At 49.4% G+C, this 15,431-nt stretch overlaps 1 protein-coding gene across 1 annotated transcript; it reads left to right on the plus strand.

Moving 5' to 3' along the window:
* Positions 1 to 2,679: 2,679 nt before the first annotated feature.
* IGFBPL1 (insulin like growth factor binding protein like 1) lies at positions 2,680 to 13,656 on the plus strand (the record flags this gene model as incomplete). Its single annotated transcript, XM_082842241.1, has 4 exons — positions 2,680 to 3,127; positions 11,046 to 11,155; positions 11,794 to 11,910; positions 13,504 to 13,656. 4 exons carry the CDS (start codon positions 2,680 to 2,682, stop codon positions 13,651 to 13,653), a joined length of 825 nt encoding a protein of 274 aa, XP_082698367.1. The 3' UTR covers positions 13,654 to 13,656.
* Between the last annotated feature and the right edge of the window lie 1,775 nt (positions 13,657 to 15,431).

Here is a 15,431-nt window from a genome sequence, read left to right on the forward strand (position 1 = left end):
CACAGTGCTAACTGGTGCTCTGGGAACCAGAGTTCGCTGGGCTATGGGCTTGCCGGCAACTTTTAAAAGGAAATGGATGCCTATCACCTTCAAAGCTTTGGAATGTTTTCTCCAACCAGATACCACAGGCTCAGTGTTGGAAAATGAGTCTTCTGCTTTAATTCTGAGTCATGCTTACAGAATGCTCTTCCTACTACTTAAAAGGCATGTAGATCATTGTAAATGTGCCTCTGTGACTGTGTATCCCAACCTGCAGTAAGCACACATTAACTTCATCATTATAACACCATTCAATTACTGCATTCTCAATGTTTGCATTAAAAGCTGGCAAATCATTCCTGTGTACATTTATTTGCCAATCACGACCAGCTTTTGTCCAGTCCAGGTCTCAGGGCACTGTACCATGGGAATCGTGGCTCAGTTTGAAGGACTTAGAGATCCTCTCACCCAATCCCTGACGCTTTGATCCCCTCCACACTCCTTGCCATCCTTGAACTCCTCCACTGACAGGGAGCTCACTACCTCTGGAGCAGGCCATTCTCACTTTGGACAGCCATGACCATTTAAAAGTTTGAACCCATCAGGAAGGATGTTTCTGAAAACCAGCATGGAGCTTATCTCTTTTGTTTTCAAGCCCTGCTTTGTTCCATTTAACATTATAAGTGTTTCCTTTACATCATTAAACTATCTTGAATTTCTGCACGTATACAAAACCACATATTTATAAATATGCCTTCATACTAGACATGCAATTTATTATTGCTATTTCACTAAACAATATATTACAAACATCTTTTCATTGCAGTTAAGCTACCTCTCCTTCCTCATTTTCAATGCCCAGATAATCCTTTATTGTTGGATATACCATAATTTATTTAATCATTGCCTATCAGTGAGCATTTAGGTTTTTTCCAAATTTTTGCTGTAGTGACCAACTCCAGAATGAAATCTTCACACATAGTGATATTTCCTTAGGAGAGGCTTATAGAAGGGTGTAGAAGGTCAAGGGGTGTGAGCACTTTTAAAGACCATTCCAGGTAAAGACAGCAGCCTCCTGGTTGAAATCAATTGCTAATAAGTAGTGAGAGCCATGTCGAGTGCTATACCGACATTATTATATTTAGTCCTTATCACCATCTACCACCACTCCCATGGTGCTTGCCTGTACCTGTTCTATGTATCTACTTGCAAGGGAAGAGCTGCAGCAGGCCAGGCAGCTGGCCCTGCTCTGAACACTACATAAAGTGGCCTCTGCAGGGGCTCCTTTTGGGAATAAGGACATCTCCTGAAAGCTGCAAACTGGAAAGGACCTTGAAAAGCAAAATGGACATCACACAAGAGTACTGTAGCTGGTCTTCCCAGACTCCAAGAGGCTTCCTTCATCTCTTCTCTAGAAATTCAGAAAATAAAGAAAACAGCACAGGGCAAATGAGGGCTGGGGGTGAAGGCATGAAAAGCCACTCGTAAAGTCTGGTCAACAAGTCCTTCTTTCCATCCAGTGTCTTCATTTGGCCACACATTAAACTCCAGCAATCAAGACTCCCTTGAGTTTCTCGTCTGGGACCCCTGCCAGGACTGGGCCATGGACGGGGTGCAGAGTCTGACTCTGCGCAAGCACAGGGGCCACAGGAATAAAAATCTGACTGAAAGAACCTGTTCCACTGTGTCTTCCCAACACGCACGCCCCACTATGCCAGAGATACGCTGCCGCTTGTGCTCCAGGACATCAGAGCATTATTTGCAGTAGCAAAAGTACTGAAAACAACTGGTTAAATAACTACGTTTTTGTGCAGTTAAACACTTTGCAAAGTTAAAATGTCCAAGGACAATCCAAAATGTATCACCATCTCATCACAGCCAAAGTCACGGCTGACTTTGAGATGCACCATGACTTTATGTAGCATTATGGCGGAAGAAAGCCAGTTAAACTCCACTCCATTGATTGTATTTACAGACGGTCAGTTTCACAGATGGTAAGAGGTGGGGAAACTATGGGAAATACCGTGGGTAGAAAAACCAAGTGCAGAGTAATGTGTAGAGCATGCTTGTGTGTGTGTGTGTGTGTGTGCGTGTGTGTGTGTGTTTAAAGGGAGGGGCCATGCAATCATACGTGGTTTTATAAACATACAAAATTCCTGGAAAGATACCCAAGAACCTGATAAAAGGTGTAGCCTCCTGAAGCTGGGGGGTGGGATACTGGGTCATAGGGTGGAAGGGAAGCCCTCATTTCATAGTTACATCCATTTGTAAACTTTGAAATTTTAAACTATATATTCCCTTTTTAAAATAAAACTTAGAAAACTACTAAATGCAAAATAAAATAAAAGAGCGCATCCTTCTGGATTAAGTGGAATAGTACCTGGAGCTAACCTCGGATCCGGAGACCGTACATCCAATCATTGCTCTACCAGAGCGACCTCGGGCAAGTTCCCGCCCCGACTGGGTCTCCAAGAGCCCATTGGCTGTCGGAGAGCAGGTCTCAGAACACCCCTCCAGCTCGGAACCCGGGCCGGGCCAGGAGCCTACCGGGCCGCGCTAGTCCGGGGCCGAGCAGCCGAGTGCGGGAGCCCCGCGGTGCAGGCCCGGCCAATCAGCGACTGCGAGGCGGGCGGGGTGGAGGCGCCGCGCTCGCTGAGCGGAGCTCCAGATAGAGGCGCCACTGCCGTCCCAGAGCGGACCATGCCACGCTCACCCGTGCTCTTCCTGCTGCTGCTTCTGCTGCAGCCGCAGCCGGCACCCGGCCTCGGGCTCCGCGGCGCGGGCGGCCAGAACCCCGAGTGCGATCCGTGTCGGCCGGAGCGCTGTCCTGAGCCCGCGCGCTGCCCCGCGCCCAGCATCGCGGCGCGCGACGAGTGCGGCTGCTGCGCGCGCTGCCTGGGCGCCGAGGGCGCGAGCTGCGGGGGGTGGGCCGGCGTGCGTTGCGGCCCCGGGCTGGTGTGCGCGAGTCGCGCCGCGGGGGCCGGGCCCGAGGGCACTGGGCTCTGCGTGTGCGCGCAGCGCGGCGCCGTCTGCGGCTCCGACGGCCGCTCGTACCCCAGCGTTTGCGCGCTGCGCCTGCGCGCCCGGCAGGTGCCGCGCGCGCACCCCGGCCACCTGCACAAGGCGCGGGACGGACCCTGCGAATTTGGTGAGTCTGGCTTCTGCCCTGCACTGCTGGGGCGGGTAAAGAAAGAGGGACCCCGACCCCCTGGGCTGTGGGGTGAAGGATCACCCCGTGCGCCGCGATGGACAGCACTGCACGGGCCTCAGTTTTCCCTCGGGTCAGTTTTTCCTTACCTGGCCAGTTACTTAAGGAGGCCGGGGCAGGAATCCACAACCTGTACCCTTCCTTACCAAACCCATGGAGACACCAGCCACCGAGCTGGTCGTAATTTTGATGAGCCTGCTGTCCCTTTTGGTACTTAAGTAATTGCTGGTACAGTTATTTCCAGGCCTGGCATGTTTGCCTCCAGGAGACTGGGAGTTTGGGGAGCAGGATGTTCCTACTGGAGATGAGGCAAGAAGGCCCCTGTCCCTGGAAACTTGGAAATAATGTGCTGCCCACTGGGGGGTCTGAGGCAGCCCCCGAAGCACAGGAAAGTCACCGCTGGCTGTTTCTGGTTGGGGCTCCCAGTGGAGGAGAGAGCTGGCTGGTGTTTCCCTGGCTGCAGCCTTGGGCTGGTTCCTTCCAGGGGCTGTGTCAGCCCCTGTGGAGCCACTGTAGAGGTTCCTCCACTTCAAACCTTTGTTTCTGCCCTGTGGCATTTAGACAGTCCTGTCTCCTTTCTTCTCATTCCTGTCACCTGCTTTTACAATCTGCTTTCCTCAGCAGTTAATTCACAGGCAGGTCTCTTTGTTTCCAGACAGGTAACACTTTCACTTCACATGCAGGAGACATGAGAAATGCTGACCAGATCCCCAGACTCTAACCGGTGCTGATGGTCTCAGATGATTCCTCCTGGGGCTGGTATTCTGTTCCTAAGAGACAGCTGCCTTGAAGGCATTTAGACCAAATCTGCTGTTATGCAGAGGAAACTGAGACCCATGGGGCAAGGGACTCATCCAGGGTGATCTGTAAAGCCTGGCTAGCTTCTGGGTCCCCGGCACCCTATTCAGTACTGTTTCAAGACAGGACTTGATAGTGTTAAGTCAGGCAGGTGGCGGTTGCCATGGTTACCAGAGTGTGGCCAGATGGCAGATGGAAGCCCCATACCCCTAATTCATTGAAAATTACCAAATGACAAGTAAATGTGACAGCCCCTCCACTCTGATCTGTGGGCTCTGAGCCCACCTCAGGCACAGGCCCTGGGAGTAAAGATGTTCATGGGGCCGAACAGAGGCAATTCAGAAGCTGCTCTTAATGATCCCATTAGTGACAGGCATCGGGCCTCCCCAGAATTTTGCTCTCCTTCCCTACCAGCGATTGTGTCATCAGCCACTATCCAGACCCCGGCACTGTTTCCCCATCTCGTTTTGTCCTGAAATGTTTGTGTGGCCCCCCTGCCCTTGTGTCCTGGTGAAGCATGAAGGTGTGGACGGGGGATCTTTTCCAGCCAGGGAAGGCAGCACCTCATTCTGTGCTGCCCTCAAGCCATCCTTTATCCAGATGACTTGGCAGGAGCACTTTTTAACAATGCCCCTGGGGACCTTGCTTGAAGGGAAACAGACTGTCAGAGCAGCAGCTGTTCTGCTTCAATATTGGTAATAAAATCACCCCTCCTCAGTCCTCACCTGTGCCTTCAAATAAGCAAGCACCTGACTTTAAGGGAATGAGGCCTCTGTAAATATTAGGTTCCCGAGTGTGGGAAGTGTTCTTACCCATGCCTCTGAGGGGCATTTGGAAACAGTTTTCAGGCTTAAATTCTGACCTTTCCCCCACTCTCTGAAATGCCCCAAAATGCTATTAATGAGAGTAATCCTTTGATCAACACACATGTATTGAAGACCCACTATGTTCCCACATAAGAATAATTCTTTGCTGTTGGAAATCGCTTTTGCATTCCATCTTCTTCCTTGATTTTTACAACTACCCTGGCCAGGTCTCACTCCCATTTAATAGAAGGGCAAACTGAGGCAGGCAGAAGCGAATTCCCTGGAGCCACATAACTAGTTCCCAGCTGAGGTGGGCTCCAGCCTGAGTTTTCCTGGCTGTTTTCAGATGGGGCCATGCACCTCTAGCACTCTGGAAGGTGCTGCAGATTGGCTACCCTTGAATCTTCAGGGTTTCTCAGTCTGAATCCACCTTCCTTTTTTTCCCCAAGGCTTGTTGCTGGTTCCTCTGTTTAGCACCAGGTGATGGCTCCTGAGAGGAACAGGTATAGCTTCACAGAAGGGGAGGCACCTGAGAGGAGCCTTGAAGGATGGGTAGAAAATTCCTGGGTTGAGAAGGGGGGATGGGGAGGCACAGCATGAACGAATACAAGGAGGAAGGAGATCCTGGGCCGAGTGTGAACAGTGGACCCGTGGGCAGTACCCAGTGGGATGGTTGGCAGAGGAGATGATACCCAGAGTAGTCTGGGGCAGGCTTATTGCAGGCCTTGAGTGCCATGCTGCAGGGTGACACTTCATTCTGTACTGAGTTATTAGTTCCATTTCTCAACAGTAAGGTGGCATGGCGTTGTTGTTACTGTTATTATCAGTGACAATACTGTAATTGTTATTGTTATCATTACTTTAAAAGGCTGCTTTGGGGGAATTCCCTGGTGGTCCAGTGGTTAGGACTCCAAGCTTCCACTGCAGGGGACATGGGTTCAATCCCTGTTCGGGGAACTAACATCCTGCATGCCACGCAGCCAAAAATAAATGAAATAAAATAAAAGGCTGCTTTGTTCCATGTATGCACCCTGTTTGCTAGCATTGGGAGGAGTTGGGATCCTGCAGAAAGCAGGCTGAGGTCGTGTTTTCAATGCTGCATTAAATAGGAACGGGGTCCCGTGCCAGTGCCCGTGGGGGCACTGAGCCCCTGAAGCTTCAGTGAGCTCTTGAGATCCAAAATCTTAGAAAATTCGCCTCGGTTGAAATTCCAGCTGCACTTAGAAACCTCAGTCTGTGCAAGGCGTGTGTTACCAGGTAACCAGGAGAGGGAGCGAATACCACTTTGTGAGAGGGACAAAGAAAGGGGGGCCTCGTGCTCAAAAGCCTTTCATGCCGAGGGAGGGGGCTTGAGGCATAGGCTGCAGGGAGCCGGATTAAGCTGTTTCTGGTTCCACATCCTCACGTTGACTATTAGCATAAATTATCAAGGCTGTTCAGTGTGTTGATTATTAAAGTCTTTGGTTGTGTGCTTTTTTCATATGAGCAGATGGGTTCCTGGCGGATGACTTCTGATATTCTTTCCTTCCCGAGCGCCATTAACTTTAAAGAAATCTCAGAGGCATTAAGGAAGATCTTTCATTCCAGCCATCAAAGACACTCAGTTGACGGGGTGGGGGGACAGATCCCCACACACTTAGCAATATCGATCCCTTTCATTTGTATAGATCCACACGGTTAATAACACAGTCACATTCATTCTCTCCCTTCACCCCGGAGGATGTAGGGCCACAGTCATTATCCTCATTTGCAGATAAGGAGGAAATTGTTAGCAGCTTGCCCAATGGTTAGCGACCAGGCCCCTGGGCATTTGAATTTCCCTTGGTGCTATTTGGCCCACCCCCAGTGCCCACCTGGGTGACTATTCTGTTACCTGATGGGTGGGTTTGTGCCAGCCTAGCATTTCCAGGGCTGTTGCTGACACAAGCAGAAGGAAACAAGTGTTTAGCAAGGAAGAACTAGGGAGACAAAGCTGGCACATTCACAGACCGGGCTGACCAGACACCATCCTCCCTCCTGAAAGCCACATGACTCTTGCCAAAGGCAGGTAGAAAGGAGAGCCCTGGCTCTTCCAGGAGTGTGGCAGCTCGGGCAGCAGCAAGGTGAGAGGCTGCACCCCGGGCTCGCCAGAGTGAGGGCTCTGGGCCACGGCCTCTGGAGCCTTCAGGCGGGGTCCGACCGGTAGGCCCACTCACCAGAGGTCAGTAGAGGGTCCTGAGCAGGCAGGGCATCTTCGAGGAGACCACCCTTTGGGGTGGCACAACCTGCCGAGTCCTCAGGTCCCTCCGTGGAAGCCTTTTACAGTTGGCAAGAGGTCTTTTTACTGCCCTCACAACAGCCTGTGTAGAGGGCACAGCAGAGACAATGGACTCCTGTGCCCATTTTAAAGAAGAAACTGGAGTGTGGCAGAGACAGGATTGAACCTGCCTGTGGTAGTCATATGTGGAGGACCCCAGCGCCACACTCGAATGAGCCCTTGGGGACAGTAAGACTGGGAATGTCCTGCCAGGGATAAGGACACATTGCCCATTTAATGGTATCTTCACAAGAGCTTTCCCTGGGGTGATTATGGAGAGTTTCATTGCTGTGCAGAAAAGAGTAAACATAGCAGGCCTGAGGCTGTTATCCTTAGAAAGCCCTGCTGGCGAGGCTGACCCTTGGCTGGTGTCTGAGAATTTGGATGTGGGGAGGCTTCCCACCGTTTCCAGAACTGATAAGAGTAGCTCACTGTACAAACAGCATGGTTTATGCTGCACACCTGCTTTACTTCTGGGAGTCTGGAATTTTGGTACGTAGGAGGCAGAGGCTGGGGGACTGGACGCCAATAAAAACCCTGGGCACTGAATGTCTAGTGAGCTTCTCTAGTAGAGGGCACGCCACACGTGTTGTCACAAGTCGTTGCTGGGGAATTAGGCACGTCCTGTGTGACGCCACTGGGAGAGGCTCCTCAAAGTGTGCTCCTGGCTTCCCGGGTCTTTGCCCCATGAGTCTCTTTTCCCTCTGCTGAGTTGCTTTGTCTCTGTTTGTTGTAATAAATCCCAGCTGTGAGTAAACTGTGCCGAGTCCTGTGAGTCCTTGTAGCAAATCATTGATCCTGGGACTTATCTTGGGGGCCCCCAACACAATCCCTAAGGAACTCTTTCTTATTCTGGAATGGACTCCATATGGCTAACAAATGTTTCACTTTAAAAATCCATGTGGGATTAATGGAATCAGCGTGCCTGGGTCTGCATCTTCACTCCTCCAGGTGCTTCACCTTTCTGAGCCTTGGATTTCTCATCTGTAAAGTGGGGCTAAAAGCACCTACTTCACAGAGCTGGTGTGAGGATGAAAGGAGTAGCAGACATGGAACTCCCTGTCATTTCAGGAGAAGGCAGGATGGTGTGGGACAGAGCTCAGAGCTAGACCGCTGGGCTCATAGCCTCACCCAGCTGTTTAAGGCTGGGTAACCCTGGCTAGCTCCCCCATCTGGCAGCTGGGGAGATTGCTGGAAGGATCGAATGGCTTAAGCCTGTAAGCAGAAGGGTGGTATTATTACCATTAATACTATCATGATAATGATGACTGATTGTAAAGAGCTATTACGGATAAAAATATTTTAAATTTAAAATCAGATGTTAAAATTAAAAACAGATTAAGCAACATGAGGACAATTTTCAAGATAACTGAACAATGCTATATCTTGGGTATGGTGGTGGTTACACGGCGTATGCATTTGTCAAAACTTAGAACTGTATACTAGAAGGAATGAATGTACTGTATGTACATTTAAAAAGAAATCAAAATTTGAACATCACTTTATCACCAAAAGCAGGGGGCTCTTTTGGAAAAGAAGTGCTATTTTCTGCCTTGAAATTAGTGGCAAAGGCAGTATTTCCAAGATGGTCTTTCTTAATTGTAGTTATGGAAAAAGGGGGAAATGCAAAGAGAGAGAAAGATGAAATGTGATTTACTGGCTTATTCATTTAGGCCTGAAAGGGACTGATGAAATCTCATTTAAAATTTATGACTCTACATGAAAGAAAGTAAAGCATGTTGATTGAGTGTCCCTTTGGAATCTACTGAGGGCTTTGGAATAAGATGCAGGTCTGATTGTTCCCACAGCGAGCCATTTGACGACTGGTTTGGGCTCCAAAGGAAGTAATGCTGGCAGGGGGTTGTGAATAAATTAGACTTTCTTTGTCATCCATTGCAGATGGGGCTCCGCCAGAGAGCAGCAGTGCTGTGGTTCTTTGTAGCGGTCAGCAGGTGGCTGGGTCACACTGGGCAATGTTAGAAGCCTAGAACCTTAGTCCATTCAGGGGACTGGCTACACTCGGGGCTGTGGGTAGCGGTGTGGTGCTTGGAGGGCGTTCAGTTGGTCACAGCTGAAGGAGTGAGCTGATCAGGCTGAGGGGGAAGAAAGCAGCCTGGGGGTGAGGAGGGCAGGGTCTGTATTCAACTCACTGGAAGCCATTTGAGGCACCCAAGGTGCTGTGGGGCTCCTGAGGGTAGCCCTGAGATTAATAGGTGGGAGTTACAGGAGGTGAGTTTTAGCTCCAGGTGAGAACAAGGTTTCTAACCAGCAGAGCCAAGGACAGAAGGACCTGGCTTCATAGGTAGTGAGCTCTCCATCACTGGGGGCATGCAAGTGAAGACTAGATGAGCCCGTCACAGATAGGCACATGCTCTTGGGGAGTTGGGCCCCTCCAGTTTGAGACTCCATAGCTCTAAGACACTTTCCCAGAGATTTTTTGGCACCAGTTTGACAGGGTCTGCCTCCCAGTCTGTCTGGAGGGGTCAGGCCAGTCTCATTTCTGCGCCCCTTCACTCCTTCCCTCCATGCTCTTGCTCCAGCCTTCTGTCTCTCTCCCTTTGTTCTCCTTTTTCATTGCAGCCCCACCTAGGTGGGCGAGGGCCCTTTCCCTCTCCAAGGCTGGCCTGTGGAGGGCTGCAGGGATGTCCGAGTCCCCAGGTGAAGCCCCAAGAGTCGTGAACTCTGCATTTTGATGGCCCAAGGGTGAATGTATTTGCTTTTTTGTCATGCCTTTCTTCGAGGAGTCATCTGTTTAACAGGCCTCCCCTGCCCCCCACTGGGATATTGTGTTAACTCAAACCCTCAGTTTCACACTCATCACGTGGTAAGATCAGCTCAACAGCCCTGTGAAGCAGGGGGTATTATCCCCATCTTACAGACAGCAGACCTGAGCAGAGAGCATACTCCTCACCAAGCCTCCACATTGCGCCTCGCCCAAGACCCCACGGGGCCAGCTGCGAGGGTGGGTCTGTGAGACGAGATGAAGCACCTGCACTGCAAGGCAGGCTGGGTTTCAGTAAGTCAAAGCGGGCAGACGCCCTGGTCCTGGACTAGGACACACCCCCAGGCCCTCAGGATGGGGAGCTGGGGGCGCACTCCACGTAGAGGGAAGGCAGGGCAGGCAGGTACGCTGAGGGCCGGGCGGAGGGCCTGAAAGCTGAGGCAGTTGGACTTGATTCTTTTAGTTCCAGTGTGAGCAGAGCAGATGCCAGGCACAGGGAGAAGGGCAGAGTGTGGAGTATCAGCTAAGAATGTCTAACTCAAATGCCACATGCTCTCCTGTCCCGCCCAGCGGGCCCACACCCGCCCTGTCCTTTCTGTAGTGTGCTGGCAGCCTAGCACCACATTGCCGGATTCCCTGATTTACCTTTCTCCACGCAGCGAGGTGATGTCCATGCCTGCAGTTTTATCCTCGGGGATGGGGAGGTGTGTGGAGCCTGTGATATGCAAATGAGCATCTTGAACCGCAGGGGGTCTCAGCAGGGGGTGAGGGCAGCTGTTCTGCACGGCGTTATTCTTTGAAATGCCCTCCATGCGGAAGGAGAAAAGCCCATCTGGTAGAAGACTCTGCCTTGGGTGAAGTGACACCAGCCCCTCCCGGAGCCTGGCGCACTGTCAGTGTAGTTGAGCTGTAAGCAGATGGCAGCTGGGGTCCTGGAAGGGATCCTGGGAGGGAGTGTGATGAGACCACAGACAGACATGCTGGGCGACTTTGAGAAGTCGCCTTTCCTCTCTGGATCCCTGTTTTCCTGTTGGTAGAACAAAGGCAATGTAGGAGGAAACAAGTAGGCATCCTTCCAGGTCTAAGAAAACTCTCTTCTATGATTCCTTGCCTTTAAGTGTGTCCTTTCTGTGGGGAGCTCTCATCTGCCCCAACATGCTCTCTGCAGGCAGGGTATCTTAGATGTGGGGGGCTTGATCAGGGTCAAGGCTGTCTTCCCTTGTCTTCTTCTCCCAGCTCCTGTGGTCATCACTCCACCCCGGAGTGTTCACAATGTCACCGGGGCACAGGCGTCCCTGTCCTGTGAGGTGAGAGCTGTGCCTGCCCCAGTTGTCACATGGAGGAAGGTATTTATATCCAAGAACTTCTCTGTGTGTGTGTGTTTGGGGGGGTGGGGTGTATAAATGTTTTTTAAGGGTGTGTGTGTGTTTATATGTGAATTGGAGGATTAAAAAAAAACTTATGTTCCACTCCTCTGCCTCCAGATTTATGCCTCAAAACTTTACCCCAAACCTCTCCCCAGAGAAGGGGTGTTGCCATTTGCTCCCTCTGCCACTTAGCTGTCCAGGAAGTTCTGCTGTTTATCTAGCCTAGGTCAGCTGGGATGAAGTTAGAGCTTCCTTCACTGGATCTGGGTTTTAGAAAGACTTGGCTGGTGGCAAATGACCCAATCCTATTCCAAAACTAGATCTTTCTGCAGTTCAGTTTTTGAGAGACTGGCATATGTTGTCTCCTTATCTCAACAGCCCTGAGAAAGACAATGAGATTCTGATAGTGGTGGTGTCTACATCGTCGCTGTCCAGCAGGGAGCACTGTCTGTACATACGTTCAGGCTTAGGAAGAAACTGGCATTTAATAGGAATAAGAGATACTAGGGTCAGCCTTCAAGTCAGCAGGAGGGTGAAGACAACGAGGGTGTCTGTGGGGTGGTCCTTATCCAGAAATGCTTTTTCTAAATCACTCCTGGTTTTTCTGTCCTCTGTAGGTCACACGGTCTCCTGAGGGCACCCAGGTGCTGAAGGACCTGCCTGGGGACCACATCAATATAGCTGTCCAGGTGCAAGGGGGCCCTTCTGACCATGCAGCCACGGCCTGGGTTTTGGTGAGTATCTCATTTGTTTAGGATTATTGGCTATTATTGACTGGCCCTTCTAAAGCACCTTTTGTATTTCTATAACATGTTACACCTTTCAAATACTCTGATCCATTTCTCCTTGGACCCTACAGTAACTGAGAGGAAAGTAGGGCAGGTAGTATAACCCCTGAGAGCAGAAGTGATCTTCAGAGGTAGGCAGAATTATGGCCCCGGAAAGATGTCTATGTGCTAATCCTTGGAACTGGTGGATATGGTATGTTCTGTGGCAAGAGGGGAATAAGGATGGAATTAAAGTTGTTAATCAGCTGACTTTAATAAAGTTATCCTGGGTTATCTGGGTGGACCCGATATAATCACAGGAGTCCTTTAAATGTGGAAGAGGGAGGCAGGAGAGAGAGCCAGAGAGATGGCAGTGTCAGAAGACATGAACTACTGTTGCTGGCTTTGAAGATGCAAGAGGGAGCCACAGGCCAAGGACTGCAGGCAGCCTCTAGAATGCTTCTCTTAGGGCTTCTAGAAAGAAGGCAACCCTGCTGATGCCTTGGGTTTAGCCCACTGAGACCATTCGGACTTCTGACCTCAAGAACTGTACATAATAAATTTGTGTTGTCTTAAGCCATTAAACGTGTGGTCATTTGCAACAGCAGCCATAGGAAGCTAATACACTTGCCTGAGACCACATGGCTGATAAAGACAGAAGATGGCAGATTCACACCCTCCTCCAGGGCTCTAGAGGGAACGCCCTGTGTTTAAAAGGGCGATGGAATGACGAGATGGGGGCCCGAGTGGGGCTAGTTACCCTACCTCTCAGAGCTTCAGCGTCCACAACCATAAAAAGAGGGCCTTGGACTGGACCATGTCCAGTGACCCTAACAGTCTGTGACTTACCTGTGAGTCTCCTGTAATGTGAGGGTAACGATGCTCCGCCTTCAGCCACCATGGGATCAAAGTGAGATAGGGTGCACATACCCCCTCCAGTCTGTAGTGACTCACAGTTGAGAGAAGCTGTTATGACGAGAGAAAGCAAGAGAGGAGGGAGCTACCGTGGATCTCCTCTGCAGGGGCGTGAGATGGGCCCTTGAGGGTGTCCTCCTCATTCCACCCCCATCTCGGCCAGCGTGGGCAACTTCTCCACCCAGCTCAGAGACTCAGAATGCAGTTGGGTCCATGGCTTTTTCACATCAAGCATATTCCCCTCCTTTTATTACAAGGAGAGGTGGGGGAAGGTTGTCTCTGGTGTTATTTTGTAAAGGCTGCGTCCGTTGGGAGCATTTGAGGGCTATTCTGTGGTCAGTAGAGTTTTGTTCTTTTAGTTTGCAGTATTTTCCTTGGAATCTATACCTATCACCTTCAATAAAAGGACCAGGTAGCTCACAGTAAAAGGCAGAAATGCAGAGGAAACATTAAAATGAGAGCCAGGATAGAGAGGGTACTGAGAAGGAAGTTTAACTCTTTCTTGGCAGCCGAGGCAAGAAGAGAAATAGAGGGTGAGCTCTGTCTTATTTTGAAAAGGAGTAAGTGTTCAGAATCATTAAGAACTAAATAAGTAATTTTGCTATGCCATATATGACTGTACAAACTTGCCTGTTTAACTTCTAGATCAACCCTCTGAGGAAGGAAGACGAGGGGGTGTACCAGTGCCATTCAGCCAACGCGGTTGGGGAGGCCCAGTCGCACGGCACAGTCACCGTGGTGGATCGGAGCCAGTACAGAGCCGCCCGCTTCCCAGGTCCAGATGACCACATGTGAGGGGGTAATGTGCATGTTCCAAGTCATCTGCAGTATTTGTACACCTGTGTCACGGGAGATTGAGATGAGTCATAAGATGAATAATAAATAAGAAGAAAAATACATGAATCAAGGAAACCAGAGAAATGCAAACCAAGAGTAGGAACATATTACAAAATTGGCAGGTAGACTCTGTGGTATGTTCTACACACGTATCACACTGGGCTTCCCGCTAGGATGCAAAGTCAAGAGCTGTGAGTGTTATGGGTGTCCGTCAGGTGAAAAAGACCACCTATTTTCTTCTATTTCTCCAAGTCTGCCCAGTGAGGGTGCTAAGAGAGCAGATGTGGTCACTATGACAGCACCCAGGTGAAAACACGCCTGCAAAGAAGACGGTCTGAGCTTCATGGGTCTATTCCCAGGTTCTTCCTTGTCTGTAGCTCTGCAAGTAGTTAGAGCTTCTAGAAACAGGGAGGAAAATGTAAGGTGTAAAATCGTCAAATAGGAATTCAGTGAGGAGATGGCTCTTAAAGTTGCCCTCCTGATACTTAACTTTTAGTTTTTTATATATGTGTATAGTTATATATATGTATCAAAAAGTCAAGTATCGAGACTTTTTGTCCTGTACACTTGTATGTATACTTCTGTATGTACATATGTGTGTGTGTGTATGTTTCATGTTTTAAATATATGTATAATTTATAAGTACATATATTTATATTTTAAAAACAGAAATGATACCAGGGTATGAATATAGTCTACTATAAATGAGTTTTCAAAGGGGTCACAAAGAGCCATGGAATTTTAATACCATTGCCACAGCCCAGTCCGTGAGTTCCCTCTACAACATGCAGAATTGGCCGGCTATTGCTTGCATACCTCCAGGGACACAGAGCTCACTACCACCAAACAACCATCTGTGGATTTTTCCAATAGTTGAAAGTTTTTCTGCACATTAAGCTGGAATCTGCCTCCCTGAAATGCCCATCCATTGGCCTTACATGTATTTCCTAGACCCCCACAGGCATCTCTGCTCCCACCGGCACCACTCCTGGTTGGGGAGAGATTTAATGTTAGGGGCATTTCCCCCACCTTTCATCTAACACATAGTTGACTATGACAGAGCAGGCTTTTTTTCTCTAATTCTTTTCCCTCTTTTCTTCTAGGGTCTTAGAAACATTGATTACAGGATGATGGAAAAGTCAAGTCATGGATCTTGTTTGCTTTGTGAAGAATTGGAAGAACTGTGTTTGTAGATAACCGCTTTCGTATGTTTTTAAAAATTAGATGCAAACTAGATTCGTATGCAGATGTAGTTTTTAGCAGGGCAAACATTGGGAAAACAGACTGCATGTAGCCTTTTTATACTTCTGAAATGAATAGCTCTGTGAGAATTCTTTTTTTAACTTCTCCCTCCAAGGGAAGGTCACCTTAGGTATATTTGTAATTCTAAAGGGCTGGACCGAGGTGTGTGTCAGCTGTGACTCTTTACCTCATTTGTCTAGGGCTGATTAGTGACTTAGTATGTGTTGTAGGAAGAGGGGGGAGGGTCCTGCTGTCCTCTGCCTGACCTCTCTAACTTTGCTGTGTGAACTGGGTAGGTCCCTCCCTCTCTGAGCCTTGTTCTCTTCAGCTGTGAATGTGGTATTTGGACTGGATGTTACTCATGTCCCTTCAAACACTGCCATCCTGGAGTAAGATGGTCCTACAGAAAAAATATGGGAAGTGTAGTCTTAGCATTCTTTTAAAAATAATATTCCCTCAAAAACAAATGCCATTGCTTCACATGAAGGTGTGGA

Source organism: Leucopleurus acutus (genome assembly GCF_964270905.1).
Source record: "Leucopleurus acutus genome assembly, chromosome: 7".
Taxonomy (NCBI): Eukaryota; Metazoa; Chordata; class Mammalia; order Artiodactyla; family Delphinidae; genus Leucopleurus; species Leucopleurus acutus.